Source organism: Sus scrofa, chromosome 14, assembly GCF_054392235.1.
Source record: "Sus scrofa isolate SSC_HxYL_T2T_F1_AM1 chromosome 14, Sscrofa_HxYL_maternal_Yorkshire_Landrace_v2.0, whole genome shotgun sequence".
Lineage (NCBI taxonomy): Eukaryota > Metazoa > Chordata > Mammalia > Artiodactyla > Suidae > Sus > Sus scrofa.
In genome coordinates, this window is record NC_139396.1 from 125,469,409 (window position 1) to 125,483,681 (window position 14,273).

The window sequence follows — 14,273 nt, forward strand, 5'->3', positions numbered from 1 at the left end:
CCAAAAAAAACTGACAATTCTGTTTAGTATGCAAATGGGAAATTTCCTAGTGTGCTTATAGGTACTAACAAAACTTGCTTCAGCTTTTACTATAAAGTATGATTGACATATGAAATGTATAACATATACACAACAAAGTTTTGCTTACAAAATAAAACGTTAACAGTATTTTTGAATCCTTCTTTGTACACCTCTGCCATCCCCACCATCTTCCTTCTCAAAGAAGTAACCAAATTCTACTTATTATTCCCATGCTTTCCCTTATTAGATACAGATATCAATTTGATATGGATTTGTAAAAAATTCATATATTCAGTTGCGTGTGGTCTTGACCCTTACGTAAATGAATCATACTGTGGGTATTTTCTGCAACCTGCTTTTTTTGCTCAACTTTATGTGTGTGGGATTTATTCATGCTGGTAAGGAGTAGCTGTCATTCATTTTCACCTAAGTTATAGAATTTACTTATCCAATCTTCCTTCAATGGATATTCGTGCTGGTTTCAATTTTTGCCTTTACAAACAATACTGTTATAAACATATTTCTACATCTCCTGATATACACAATCAAGGGTTGCTCTGTAGGAGATGACATATAGAAGTGGGATTGCTGTGCATTATCCACTTCGCAATGCTAACTTGTTTCCCAAGTGGTCTCACTAGTTTATAATCTCACCAGCAGCATGAGGAGACCCACTACCTGCAAGCTCACCAACATTGGTGGTTAACGTTTTAATTTTTGCCATTCAGGTGGATTTGAAGTAGTATCTCACAGTTTTAATTTGCACTTTCCTGATCATGATTGAAGTTAATAATCTTTTCATATGTTTACCAGCCATTCATGTTTCCTCTCTTAGGAAGTGCCTATTCAAATCTTTTGCCTGTTTTTCTATAGCTTTTTTTTCCATAGTAGGTATCAGAGTTCTTTACATATTCTAGATACTAATCCTTTGTCCGTTATAGCTTTTCCCACTTTGTAGCTCATCTTTTTTTTTTTTTTTTACATTATCTTTCGATTTAAAAAAAACTCTAAATATTAATGGGGTTAAATGTATCAGATATTTCCTTCGGGTCTGTGTTTCTTCCTTTATCTTAGAAATCTTTTCCAACTAATTCCAAGATCCCGAAAGCCTTCTATATTTTCTTCAGTTTTTTAATAATAGCTTTTCCTTTCCCTTTTAATTATTTAACCCTTGGAACTGCTTTGTTGCAAGACATGTGGAAGAGTCCTGATTTCATGTTTTTCCATGTGATTAACTCTTTGTGTCCAAAAAAAAAATACATTTTCTTGGAGTTCTCTGGTAACCTAGAAATGAAGAATTCAATCCCTGGCTCAGGAATTTCTGCATGTCCTGGGTACAAGCCAAAAAAAAATTACATTTTCTTCTCATTGCTTATCTGTAAATAATGGGTTCACTTCTGGATGTTGATCACTGCTGAGTAGCAAATTACCCAAACTTAGCGGCTTAAAACTGCAAATATTTATTATCTCATAGTTTCTTTAGGTCAAAAATTTAGGAGGAATTTAACTGGGAAGTTTTGGCTCCGGGTCTCTCATAAGGTCACAATCAAGATGGCAGTGAGGAGTGCAGTCATCTGAAAGCTTGCCTAGGGCTGGAGAATCCATTTCCAAAGCCACTCACATGGTGGTTGTAAAAGGCCTGAATTCTTCATCATGTGGGTCTTCCCAGGAAGGGTATATTTGTAACAAGGCAACAGGCTTCTTCCAGCAAAAGTGAATGAGAGAGAAAGAGAAGGCCTGGGGTAGGGTGGAGGTGGAGGGGGAGGGGGGAGTAGAAAGAGAAAGAGGAGAGGGAGGGGGAGAGAGAGAAGGAAGGAGAGAGAGGACAAATAAGACAAAAGCCACAGTGTCTTATATAACCTCATCTTGGAAGTGATACGCCATAATTTCTGCAATGTTCTGTTGGTTACACAGAGTAACTCTGGTACAATGTGGCAGAGGACTACACGAGAGTGTGCATCTCAGAAAGTGGAGGTCACAGAAGGTGTGATAGGCTAACTATCATATTCAATACAACTTTGCTAAATTTTCTCATTTATTCTAATAATTTGCTAGTGGGTTGCTTTGAATTGTCTATGCAGACAAAAATGTTATCTGTAAACAGTGACAAGTTTCTTTCTTTCCTTCCATTCCCATTTTTCTTTCTTGCTTGCTTTACTTCCCAAATTTCTGCCACAATATTTGAGAGTTGGTGCTAGAGGATCTTATCTTTAAAAGGAGAGTCAATATTTACCGTAGTATGATGTTCATGCTAGGTTTTAATTGTTTTTTAGTCACTATCCTTTTCCAAACTAAGGAAGTTTCCGTATATTCCCACTTTGAGTAGTTGAGTAGTTGGGGGGTTTTTTCATTAGTGCTTTTACAAGCACTTTTTGGTATCTATTGAGTTGATTATGTTTTTATTCATTTAATCTGTTTGTGCCGCACATTATAGTAATGGGTGTTCTTGTATTTAACTGATTTTGCATTCTTGGAATATTCCCAACTTGAGTATAATACATTACCTTTTTATACATTTTTGATTGATTTAAATTATTTATTTATAAATTTTTGTACTTATTTGTAAGTCGAAATTGGCATATAATTATCCTTCCCTGTATTGTCTTTGTAAGGGTTCAGTTTCAAGATTATGCTAGCTTGTAAATGAACTGAGGAAAGTTCTTTCTTTTTTATATACTCCAGAGTATTTTATATAAAATTATAAATATTTGATTCTTGAATGTTTGATACAACTCACCTATAAAAAATATCTGAGCCAGGTATTTTGTGAGTGGATCTTAAACAAGGTATAATGTTACGAGAGAAGAGCTTGCAGTAAACTAATGCTCCTGTTGAGAACAACTAGAAAAGCAATATAAAATTTTTTTTTAAGTTTGAAAACATTGCACTATCACTGAAATAAACAGGGATTGGAAATAAGGAGAAACTGTACAGAGAGAATCAGAGATCAGATAGTCCATCACTTCTGGATATGATAGAGTAGTTTGAGGCAGACCAGGACTAACATGAAGTCAACCAGAAAACCTGGGGGAAAAAATACCAACAAATTGTTTAAAAGCATTGGAAAGTTACTAAAACAACTAGACTTTATGGCCAAGATGAGCTGACACACTGTAGCTGTTTGTACCTGGATGTGTTTGCTGATTCTGGACAAGGGCAAGAAGCTGAAAATCTGAACTTTGCCTTGGAGGGAGACCACTGGCATTGACAGAGGTATTGATGGCCTCAAGGAGCTAGAAAAAGAAAACTTAAGTGTTCAGACGTCAATATTTTGGTGAGAGAGTGTGCAGAAAACTGAACCGGACACTCAGCTCATTTTCCACTCAAGATACTTGCCAAATTTTCAAAGCTGCAAAGGGCAGAAGACTAAAAAGCTTACCAGAAAAGCAGAGTGGAGATTTTTACAGCCTGGGGGTGCTGAGGAAACAAGGATGAGTTTAAAACCTGCAGAAGGAGGAAGCCTGGTGTATACATGAGACTCCCAGCCTTAGAGAGCCACAACTTAAAAGTAGGGGGTGAACTAAAGATACAAAGAGCTTTAACAAGACTGCAGTCCTGGCTTCATTCAACTCAGTTCCTGAATGGATTGAGGTGATCAGTCCAAACTCTGCATGACTAGCAGAAGAAAGGATGAATACTCTCTGGAGGAAGATTATATATCTGGTGATATTCTCTTTCATCAATTTTCTCCATCTTTTCCTCTATCTCTAAAAGAGATATTAATAATATCTATTTTTGTTGTGCTCAATACTTGTCATTCAATCCAAAGTTACTAGGAGGCCAAAAGGCAAGACCACATGAATAAAAACCAAGAAAAAAAGTAGATTATAGAATCAGACCCACAGGAGATTCAGGTGGTGGAATTAGCAGACAAGTACTTTAAAATATTTGTCATTAATATTTTCAAGAAAAATAAAGGAAAGGGTAGAAAAATAGATGAAAAGAAGGAAAAGCTCACAAGGAATTGGAAACTCAAAAATAATTAAATGGAACATTCAGAATGAAAACAGATAATAACTGAAATTAAAAATGCAAAAATAGATTTAAAAGCAGAATTCAACAAAGCAGAAGAGAGGCTAAGGTAACTGGTGAATAGAAAATCTGTGAACTAAAATCCAGAGAGAAAAATAGTGGGAAATAGAGAAAAGAGAAAGAGATACATGGGGCAGAGCAAAAAGATATAACATTAGTGCAACTGAAGTCCCAGTAAGAGAAAATAGAACAGAAGAGATATTTAAAGAGACAGCAGATAATTTTATAACCCATACCTAGACTCCTAGCTCCTAGTCTATACCTAGTGAAACTATATTTCAAAAACGAAAGCTAAATGAAGATGTTTTCAACCAAAAAGAGAAAGTGAATTCTTTGCCAACAAACTATACTAAAAGAAAGTTTAAAAGGATTTTTTCCCCTGGCTGAAGGAAAAATTATGCAAGATGGAAACACAGAAAAATAAGAGGGAAGAACAACAGAAAGTGTAACTAAATGGATAAATGTACATTGACTGAACGAGACAATGGTGATAAAATCTTATGGGGTTTTAAATATATTTAGAATTAAAATGCTTAACAGCAATGCAAAACACATTAGGATGGTAAAGTATTTTAAAGTCCCAGCTTTACTTTTTTTGGTCATAAAAATAATAACATGTGTTGTAATTACTAGAGCAACCACAGTAAAGTTAATAGCTGAAAAAAATGAAATAATTAAAAATTGATTAATCTAAAGAAGACAAGAAATGAAAAAGAACATAAAACAAGGGGGTCTCATAGAAAGCAAATAATTAAATGGAAAACATAAATTCAACTTTATCAAAAATTGCATTAAATACAGGTGGACAAAATATTCTAATTAAAATGCATACTGAGAATTTCTTTAATGTTTTTTTTCCATTATATACAGTGTTCTGCCAGTTTTCTACTGTACAGCAAAGTGACCCGGTCACACACACATATATATATGCACATTCTTTTTCTCACATTATTCTCCATCAAAGTATATTGAGAATTAAAGAGTTTTAGAAGCAGTATAGCATAGAAGTTATGACCATGGATTCAAGTCTGGACTCAAATCTTAGCTACAGTACTCACTAACTAAATATTTGACTTTGGATAAGTTAAAAATCTTGTCTGCACCTCAATTTTCCCATCTGTAAAATGAAAGTAATGAGAAAACCACTTGATTGAACCGTAGTGAACATTAAATGAGTTAATATATATGAAAAGTACCTAGAACAACGTTTGGTATATAGTAAAGTGCTATATAAGTGTTAGCCCTTGTTATTACTGTTTAAACCTCACAATAACCCTGTAAATAATTACTTCATTTCACATAGGATTAAATTGAGGCTAGAATTATAGTACAACCTGCCCAAAATTACCCAGCTGGGTGTCACTACGAAGTTGTAGAGTAGAGATGTGTGAATGTCTCCAATACTCACGCCCCATGATAACAGCAATCACATTTGTTCATCCCTATGTACTCAGTGCCAAGCCCATAGTGATTTATAAAAATTTGTTTGTTGCCAAGAGGAAGGAGGGAGGGAGAAGGATGGACTGGGAGTTTGGGGGTAGCAGATGTGAATTATTACCTTTAGAAGGGATAAACAATGAAGGGTTACTGTATGGCACAGGAAACTATATCCAACCTCCTTGGATAGACCATGATGGAAAGGAATATTTTTTAAAAAGAATGTCTGGGTGGGGAGTTCCCATTGTGGCTCAGCGGAAACAGATCCGACTAGTAATCATGAGGTCGTAGGTTCTATCCCTGGCCTCGCTCAGCGGGTTAAAGATCTGGCATTGCCATGAACCGGGGTGTAGGTTGAGGACACAGCTCTGATCCCATGTTACTGTGGCTGTGGTGTAGGCCAGCAGCTACAGCTCCAATTCGACCCCTAGCCTGGGAACCTCTATATGCCGCAAGTGCGGCCCTAAAAAGACAAAAAAAAAAATGTCTATATGTATATAAATAAGCCACTTTGCTATGCAAGAGATATTAGCACAACACTGTAAATCAACTATACCTTAAATACAAGTACATATTTGGATAGATGAATGACTCTTACTATGTACTGTACCATGCTATTTCAAATACTCTCACAGCAAGCTAGGATACTAATACCAGTACCGGCAGTCCTTATTTGGAAAAAAAATCTCAAAAACTGATATTCATCTTCAACAAGAAACGTACTATGGGAAGGAATGTTTGGGAGGAAAGCTTTTTAACTATTGGGTATGAACTTTAGTAACGGCTTACATTTATTTACCACATATCACTGTTAAAGACTTCATCTGCATGATCTGATTTTTTTCTCACAATCCCTTGGTGAGGTTTGAATGTTATCCCCATTTTAAAGATGAGAACATTGACACTTGGAGATAAGTCGCCGCTGAAACACGGGGCCTCAAATGAAAGGCTGTTGGAAGGAGAACCAGATGATGAAGTTCCAGTATCCCCATCCTCCCTATGGCTTTGTGTTTCAGAAACTGGACCTCTGCCAGCCCCCGGCTGGGACGGGGATTGTGAAGGGGGCGGGAGGATTCCTTAACTGTCTGGGCCAAAAATAGAGTCCCATTCCCCTGTCCAGGGATTGAGTTTTGCACAGAGATGTGTCTTAATTCTAGTCATTGAAACACAGCGAGGGGAGGGGAGCCTTTGGAGGAGAGTGTGAAGTTTACTCACCTATGAAAATGACACCAGAGGGAGTTCCTGTCGTGGCTCGGTGGAAGCGGATCCAACTAGGAACCATGAAGTTGCGGGTTCGATCCCTGGCCTCGCTCAATGGGTTAAGGATCTGGCATTGCCGTGAGCTGTGGTACAGGTGACAGATGTGGCTCAGATCTGACATTACTGTGGCTGTGGCATAGGCAGACCTCGAGCCTGGGAACCTGCATATGCCATGGGTGCGGCCCTAAAAAGACAAAAAAAAAAGAAAAAAGAAAAAGAAAATGACACCAGAAAGAGGTGGGCTTCCTCTTCCTCTCAGTGGTGTTGTATCTACATATGATGCCTGGAAACTATGGCAACCATCTTACACATAGGGAGCAAATTAGCACAGGGATAATAAAAAATAATGGAGGTGGGAGGACAAAACATGGAAATAACCTGAATTAACCAACTTCAAAAACACCCTACCTTGGAACTTGTATTGTGAAATCATAAGTTTTCTGTATTACTTAAGCCAGTTGAGTCAGAGGATCACGTCGCTTGCAACAAAAGGCCTCCTCATTAACATCCCCCAATACACAAAACATCCAAGAATAGAGAGAGGAAAGATCGATAAAACTAAGAGGTGTGTGTTCTAATTGTGTAGCAGTCAAGGATACGAGCAGGGGTGGTGGTGTGGGGGGGAAGGGGTCAGGGGGCCAGGCTGTACGGTTTCTGTCATTGTGAGCAAGTTTGAACGATGCTGGGCCTCCATTTCATCACCTGTAAAAAGAAGCAAGTGGACAATCCTACTGTACAGCACAGGGAACTCTATTCAGTCTCTTGGGATAGAACATGATGGAAGACAATATGAGAAAAAGAATGTATATGTATGTATGACCGGGTCACTTTGCTGTACAGCCTCAAGCTGCCCTGGGGCCTTGAACAGGTCACTCCCCCTCAGTGGATCTGAGTTACCTTTTATGAATGTAGACTTCTGCATCCCATGGTCTTCAAGGTCCCAATCAGACCCATATTTCTCATCATCCTCTAGGAAGAGGGTGTTTTTTATGAATAGGGAGCTAGAGGGGAAAAAATAAGGATAATGAACTGCAGTGCTTACAGAAGTCAGGCAGCCAGCATGAGAGAATGACGCAGGGGTGACAACACCGGCAGGTACAGCCCACCTACAGGAGGCAGCTGCTACTCAACTCTGGGTGACTGTCACCATCAGGAAAGACCTTGCAATTTTCTGAGGGAAAAAAAAGGAATCTAGATTTTTTTAAATGTAGCCTGCTGATGGTCTGCTCTTAGCAATACTTTTTTTGGCGAGAGGAATAAACAGACCAAAAATAAATAAATAAGTGTGTGTCCAAATAAAATTGTAGGCCTGTACTTTACAGCTTCTGATGAAGAGGATATTACGATAAAATTTGTTTTTCATACTTGGACCTTTCTGGAAGGTTCGTCATTTATTTCCCCTTAAGACACCCTGTGCAGAAGGGTACCAGCCCTTTCTGGTATTTTAGGCAAGAACTGAAACTACAGCTTTGGTTCCTAGACCTGCTGCCTCCCACCCAGGAGCTGAGCCCCTCCCCTCGGTCTGGGACTGATGCCCACCAGCCCCTCCCCACACCCTCCATGCAGCTCCAAGCTGTGCCCCTTCAGGAAGGTGCTGAGGTTCAGGAGATAGAAGCCCCTCCTGCCCTTCCGACACCATCCCCTTCCCCCTCTCAAAGCGAGAAATGATCCTTGAGATAAACCTGACTCAGCAGAGAGTGTGTGTGATGAGCAGACAGCATAGATGGGTACTGTCCCAGTTGTGCAAGTCATGGCCCCTGGATCCCAGCGCCAGCGGTCAGAAGGTAGAAATTCTCACTAATGAGACCAAGACCATGTAAATTCCTCTGGGTGGATCCAATTCCTGGCCCAAACTAACCTGGATCCATTGCTCTTAAACAAAACAGGAAAACCTCAGTTGATGGTTTCTTTTTTTTTTTTTTTTTTTTTGTCTTTTTGCTATTTCTTTGGGCCGCTCCCGCGGCATATGGAGGTTCCCAGGCTAGGGGTCGAATTGGAGCCGTAGCCACTGGCCTACACCAGAGCCACAGCAACTCGGGATCCGAGCCGCGTCTGCGACCTACACCACAGCTCACGGCAACGCCGGATCGTTAACCCACTGAGCAAGGGCAGGGACCGAACCCGCAACCTCATGGTTCCTCGTCGGATTCGTTAACCACTGCGCCACGATGGGAACTCCAGTTGATGGTTTCTTATTCAACTAACGCTGGCTCTAAGAAAGAAAACATACTCAGATCTTATATCAAACACTTTTATTCTTAAAGTGAGAAGTTCACAAAGGATAGCTATAGGAGAGTGAAATATTTAGAGTAGAAAACTGTGGGTGGTAGCCAAATCTCAAATGCTGTCATATGCCAATCCTATTTTTCCAGCATGGCAGATCACACGTGTTAAAATTACCTGCATTCTCAATGAACGTGCACAATGATAGAAGCAAACATTCAGAGGCTCCTGTTCTTAAGATCTTACAGAATGGATTTATGCACACTCCAAAACAAGTATATTACAACATACCCAAAACAATTTACATCCATTTTAAAAAAAAACAACAAAAAAAGTTGCCTTCAAAGAAACTTGTAGAAAGACAAAATAACAAGAATAGAAGAAAGAAACAGAAATGGTTGCTTTTATGTGCAAGGTACTGGATTCTTGAATTGAGAATCGGTGTCAGTCCTCACTTCCACCATCACATCGAAAAAGTGTGGCAACAAAATGAGTCACCTTCAATATGAAGGATGCAAGTTGTGTACACTGACAACACTCCTGACAATACAACGGTGTTGCAGGAGGAACGCCAGCATACAGAGTGGGCCTCCTTATGGGGCCAAACCCTCATGAGTTACCAAATGACCTTTCAGATGCTTGGGTTAAGCAACTGCAACACTCTGATTTAATCAAGGCACTTGCAAAAACGCGATCCTTGACATAACATTGAGTTCCTACAAGTTGTTGGCCATTGATGATAGCGCAGGTTTTTTGGTCAGGCAGCATCTATGCCGAGAACCCGAGCACGACACCTTGATCAGAAACAAGGTCACATATCACGTATCCCATTAGGACTGCAAAGCCAAATTTGCTTAGGCTTTTCCCAAATCAGGATTTTTGAGAAGTCACATTTGAACAGAAAGGCTTCACGTAAAACCTTTCTTCTCCGGCATGACAATTCACCTTTCCCAAAGACCACCCAATACCCCTAAAGTTTATTTGGGTTTTTCTCCACAAGAATACATAGAATGGATCTTTTTCTCCCGTCTCCAAATTATTTCCCCAGCAGAGACCTATAAAACCAACTTCGAAACACAAAATAACCGCACGTCTTCTCACCAACAGTTAAGTATCAGACCTCCCACTCCTGCTCTGACTTGAGCTACAGAGCCCTTGGTGTGTACTTTTCAGACGTTCCTCGTACCATTAACACAGCTTTCCATCACCACCCACTGTCCTTCCTCAACCGTGCCTTGCCCAATGTGAAAGCCAGTGAATTGAGAGGGAAGGAGAAAGGGGCAGGAACAAAGTATTACTTTTATAAAAATTGGGTTTCCAGGCTGTCACCGGAGCCTCCACAGCCAAACTGGGCAGCAGCATCGATCCAGACCCCACACTGAATTCTCCAGGGGCTATCTTCTTTGTAGTCAGGTCTCCAAAGCTCAAACCTAAACCTACGGAAAGAAAGTAGCAACGACTTCCTAATATTGAGCAATATAGACCTAGATGTACATGGGGAATAAGGTCAAGACCGGTCACTGGATTGCTTCGTTCACCGATAAGAGGCCAAGTTCTCCACCCTCCCCCAGCTCTGCCACTCTGGGAAGAGCCCACTGGCCAGCCTTGGGCTGCCAAAGACTGGCGACTCCAACTCGGCCTTGGGGGGCGCCCGGTGGTATGCAGAGTCCTGGGATGCCATCTGAGTCTGCACTCCGTCAGGTTTCCACTGTGCATGGACAATTCTGTAATTCTGACCCTCGTTATTGTCCCAGAAGACCTGCCCGTTGGCATGGTACGAGATGCAGAACTCAATTTTCTCCTTTGTTGGGATCACAGCGGGTAGGTCAATGGCAAACGAGAAAGTGTCACTCTCTGAGCCACCGTACATATTCTTCATGTAGACGCAGTCCACATCGGTGTAGTTCTGCCAGGTATCAAAAGTGATCCGGATCTGAACCTTCTTCTCAAAGCTCACATTTTTCACCTTCACAGTCCCCGTCACCATTCGCTCTTGCAAAGAGCAGTTCTCCAGGCAGACAAAGTTCTTCTGGAAGTGGTTTCGAAAACTTAAGTAATCAGCTGAGGGCTGAGGGAAATCTAAAATCAAGTTCTTCTCTTCGTGGCGTTTTAAGCCCGAGGAGATATCATTAAGGTCCAAGAGGTCAAACTGGAGATCCCACACTGGCTCTTCCGGGAGGTCTGAGAAGACGTGAATGGCGGTGAGGGAGAGGCCCTTGGAGTCAGCGAACACCACCCGCTTCTTGGCTTGGTTGTGCGAAGGCTTCCAATCATTCTGTGATTTGGCTTCCTGTTTCATGTTGAGACACGGCTTCAGAGGCTTTAATTTGTTCACAAAATTTCTTCGTTGGAAGTCATCATAAGGGCCCAGGAAACTCTTCAGAGGTGGTGAGTGAGCCAAGCAGAGTCTCATGGCCACATCCACGGGCATGACTGAACTTGTCAAAGGCCGTGGATCTAAAACCTGGATCATTCTGGAATACAAAAAGAAGAGGGGTTACTATCTGGACCTGGAATGCACTTGCCCCGGGCCCAGATATGCATGTACTATTTTTGTACTGGTGAAATTCTAGCCAGCACAGTAACAAGGAGGTGCTATCTCGTGTAGGAAAGGAACACAGTACGAAGGGATGAGAGCTGAATTTTATGTTTGGCTCTACCCCTCACTGGCTCAAGGCCATGGGTTAACTGCTTAAAAGAGCTGGGGTCTCAGTTTCCCCATTTGAGAAACCAAAGTTTTGGGTGGGATCGCCTCTAACACAGCTCTAAGACTATTTTCTTTGCTCTGGACCAGTGGTTCTCAAACCTGTCTGGTCACAATGGCCTAAGGAGTTGATTTTCTTCCTTTTTCTTTAATGCAGAATCTTGGGGCTTAATGCCATTAATGCAGAACCTCTGGGGATGGGGACAAGGGGGTATATATGTTCTTAAAGCTTCTCGGGTGATCTAGTGACCAGATAGGTTCTAGAACCATAGTTCCAGACCATGTTCCCTTGGCTTTTGATCATTTTGCTATTGAATTGATTACACTTCTCTGGCACAGTCATCTGCCTGAAAAGAGAAAAAGAGCAGTAAAAATTCTCATGGAATAGTTTTGAGAGTGAGAGGCTAGAAAGAGTGAATCAGAGGATTACCATTGCACTTTCATTATCATGCTCTTCCTCATTTTACATAGATAACTAGCTCAAGGGCAAGTCAGCAATTTGTGCACTTAAGGAAAAAACTTTATATAATCTGTATTTCACACAGAAAGACACCCATGTCAAGTCCACATATAAGAGGAAAAAAACCTGGTGACCTGAAAATTAGGCCGTTTTTAATATATGCCATATATGTGAACTTACACATATTGAAAAGTTTAATAGGAAACATAAAAAAAAAGTTCATTATCTCTGGGTGATATATGACCTGTTTTTACCTTTGTACTTTTTTGGTATTTTCCAATGTTTTGGCAATGGCTATTTATAACCAGAAAGATAAAATTATTTAAAAATTTAAACAAAAACTATTTAAAAATTTAAACTATTCTAAAGAAGTGTCCATCAAGAAGAGTATTTTTTCTGGCCTTTAGCCCTGAGAATATATTGCCAAGCTTATGGACATTTTTTACCTTCAGATAAGAGGTGCATGGATATTATGTGACTTCAATCTGGCTTTAGTAAGCCAGCAGCAGTTCTAAGCATATAGGCAAATGGTCTCGGTCATAAAATGGATAATAAAAGAACACTCAGAGAATTTACTTTATTAATCCTGGGTTTTTTTCTGGGAGACCTACAAACTTAGAACAAACAAATGAAAGAGGAAAGCTACATTTGTGGGCCTAATAATAGTTAACAGGCAGGATTTTTAGAGAAGTCTTCTGCTAAGTTATGCCTGGAGAAGCTATTTAAATAGTTTGAGGGAGGTTTTTTCCTGTCTTTCTTTCTTTCGGGGATCCTGTTTCGTATTTTCACTTTTTGCACCTATAGAAAGACAGTTTTTGAATATGGCGATTTCTCTGAAACTTTAAGTCCTGCTCAAGAGTTAAAAAAATAATCATTTGCTCACACTCTGAGGCCGAGTTTGCTATGGCAAACCGTCATAAGAAGAGCTGAACACCCAGGAGTGCAAACATCGTCCTGCAGTTTTTCCCCAAAGCTAAACAATCCAACCAGCAGTCTCAGAGCGCTGTACCCACGAGCTAAGCTGTCCTAGTCCTTGAGGCATTTGTGCGGGACAAAAAAGATGCGGTCAGAATCCCTTACGGAATCTGAACTAAAGCTGACTCACGTTAGGACAGTTTCTGGTTTAAGATGCCATTTACCAACACCAGCTCTGCCTAAAAAGCACATGGGAAATCTCCACTCCTTGGAGTTATCCCCGGTGCCAGCAGTCAGTCTACTTGCCCTCTCCTGGGTTCTCCATTTGCAGTGATGACGGAAGGAAAACGCAGCCCAACCTCCCCCCAGCTGCGCGCTCTCTCGGAGCCCAGGCGGAGAGTCTGCAGGGAACCTACCTGGTGCAGCTCATCAGGCAGAGGGGCGGCGGCACTCCGCTACCTGCGTAATTTCGCACCAGGCTCCCCGCGGTACCCACTGGGCGGCAGCTCTGGCGGATTGTGGGTGCGGCGCCCGAGAGGCCGCTTATCTGCTCCCGACCACGTGAGCCAACGGCTGGGACCAATCACCAGGCCGCGAGCTCGAGGGCGCGACCAACCAGCGTTCAGCTGGGACTCGAGCCCCGGCCCCGTGGACGTGACTGCGGTAGTGCGGGAAGCGCGGGCGCCGGGGTACCCCTGGGACAGCTGGCCCGAGCCGCGTAACGCGAACCCCGGGCGAGGGGCCGCGGAGGCAACCCCGTGGCGCACGTAGCGGGTGCAAGCCAGAAGAGAAAGCCCTAAACCCTCCCCCGGGCCGGGCGCCAGCACCGCGTGACTGCGGCGCAAAGAGATCCCTTTCGCTTCTAAAGGCTTCTGTGCACGGTAAAATCTGAGTGCAGAACGTTGTGGCTCGTTCCAAATGCATTTGTATTTGAAATTTTTATCTTGTTCATTGCTTGGTGCATCAGCTCATCTTCTCCCTCTCCTTGGCCTGAGCAGTCGGTCACATTTTGGTGTTAACGTGAACCCACAAACAGACTGCCTATCTAACCAGTGTTAATAAACCATATTAACCCTATAAGACAGTAAGGCAGCATTTAATTAAAAGACACTTTGTGTTGCGACCATTTCTTCAGTTTTTCTCCCTGGAAGAGAAAACTAAAGCCAGGAATGAAATGGCTTTCTTTTTCGCTCATGCGGCCAGTCAGCCACAAAACCAGTG

The 14,273-nt window shown here is 41.5% G+C and overlaps 1 protein-coding gene across 1 annotated transcript; it reads right to left on the bottom strand.

The window, feature by feature from the left end:
- Positions 1–8,987: 8,987 nt before the first annotated feature.
- On the bottom strand, positions 8,988–13,572 carry PPP1R3C (protein phosphatase 1 regulatory subunit 3C). Its single transcript, XM_005671280.4, has 2 exons — positions 13,469–13,572; positions 8,988–11,447 (listed from the first exon to the last, which is right to left on the bottom strand). Exons 1-2 carry the CDS (start codon positions 13,480–13,482, stop codon positions 10,508–10,510), a joined length of 954 nt encoding a protein of 317 aa, XP_005671337.1. The 5' UTR covers positions 13,483–13,572; the 3' UTR covers positions 8,988–10,507.
- Between the last annotated feature and the right edge of the window lie 701 nt (positions 13,573–14,273).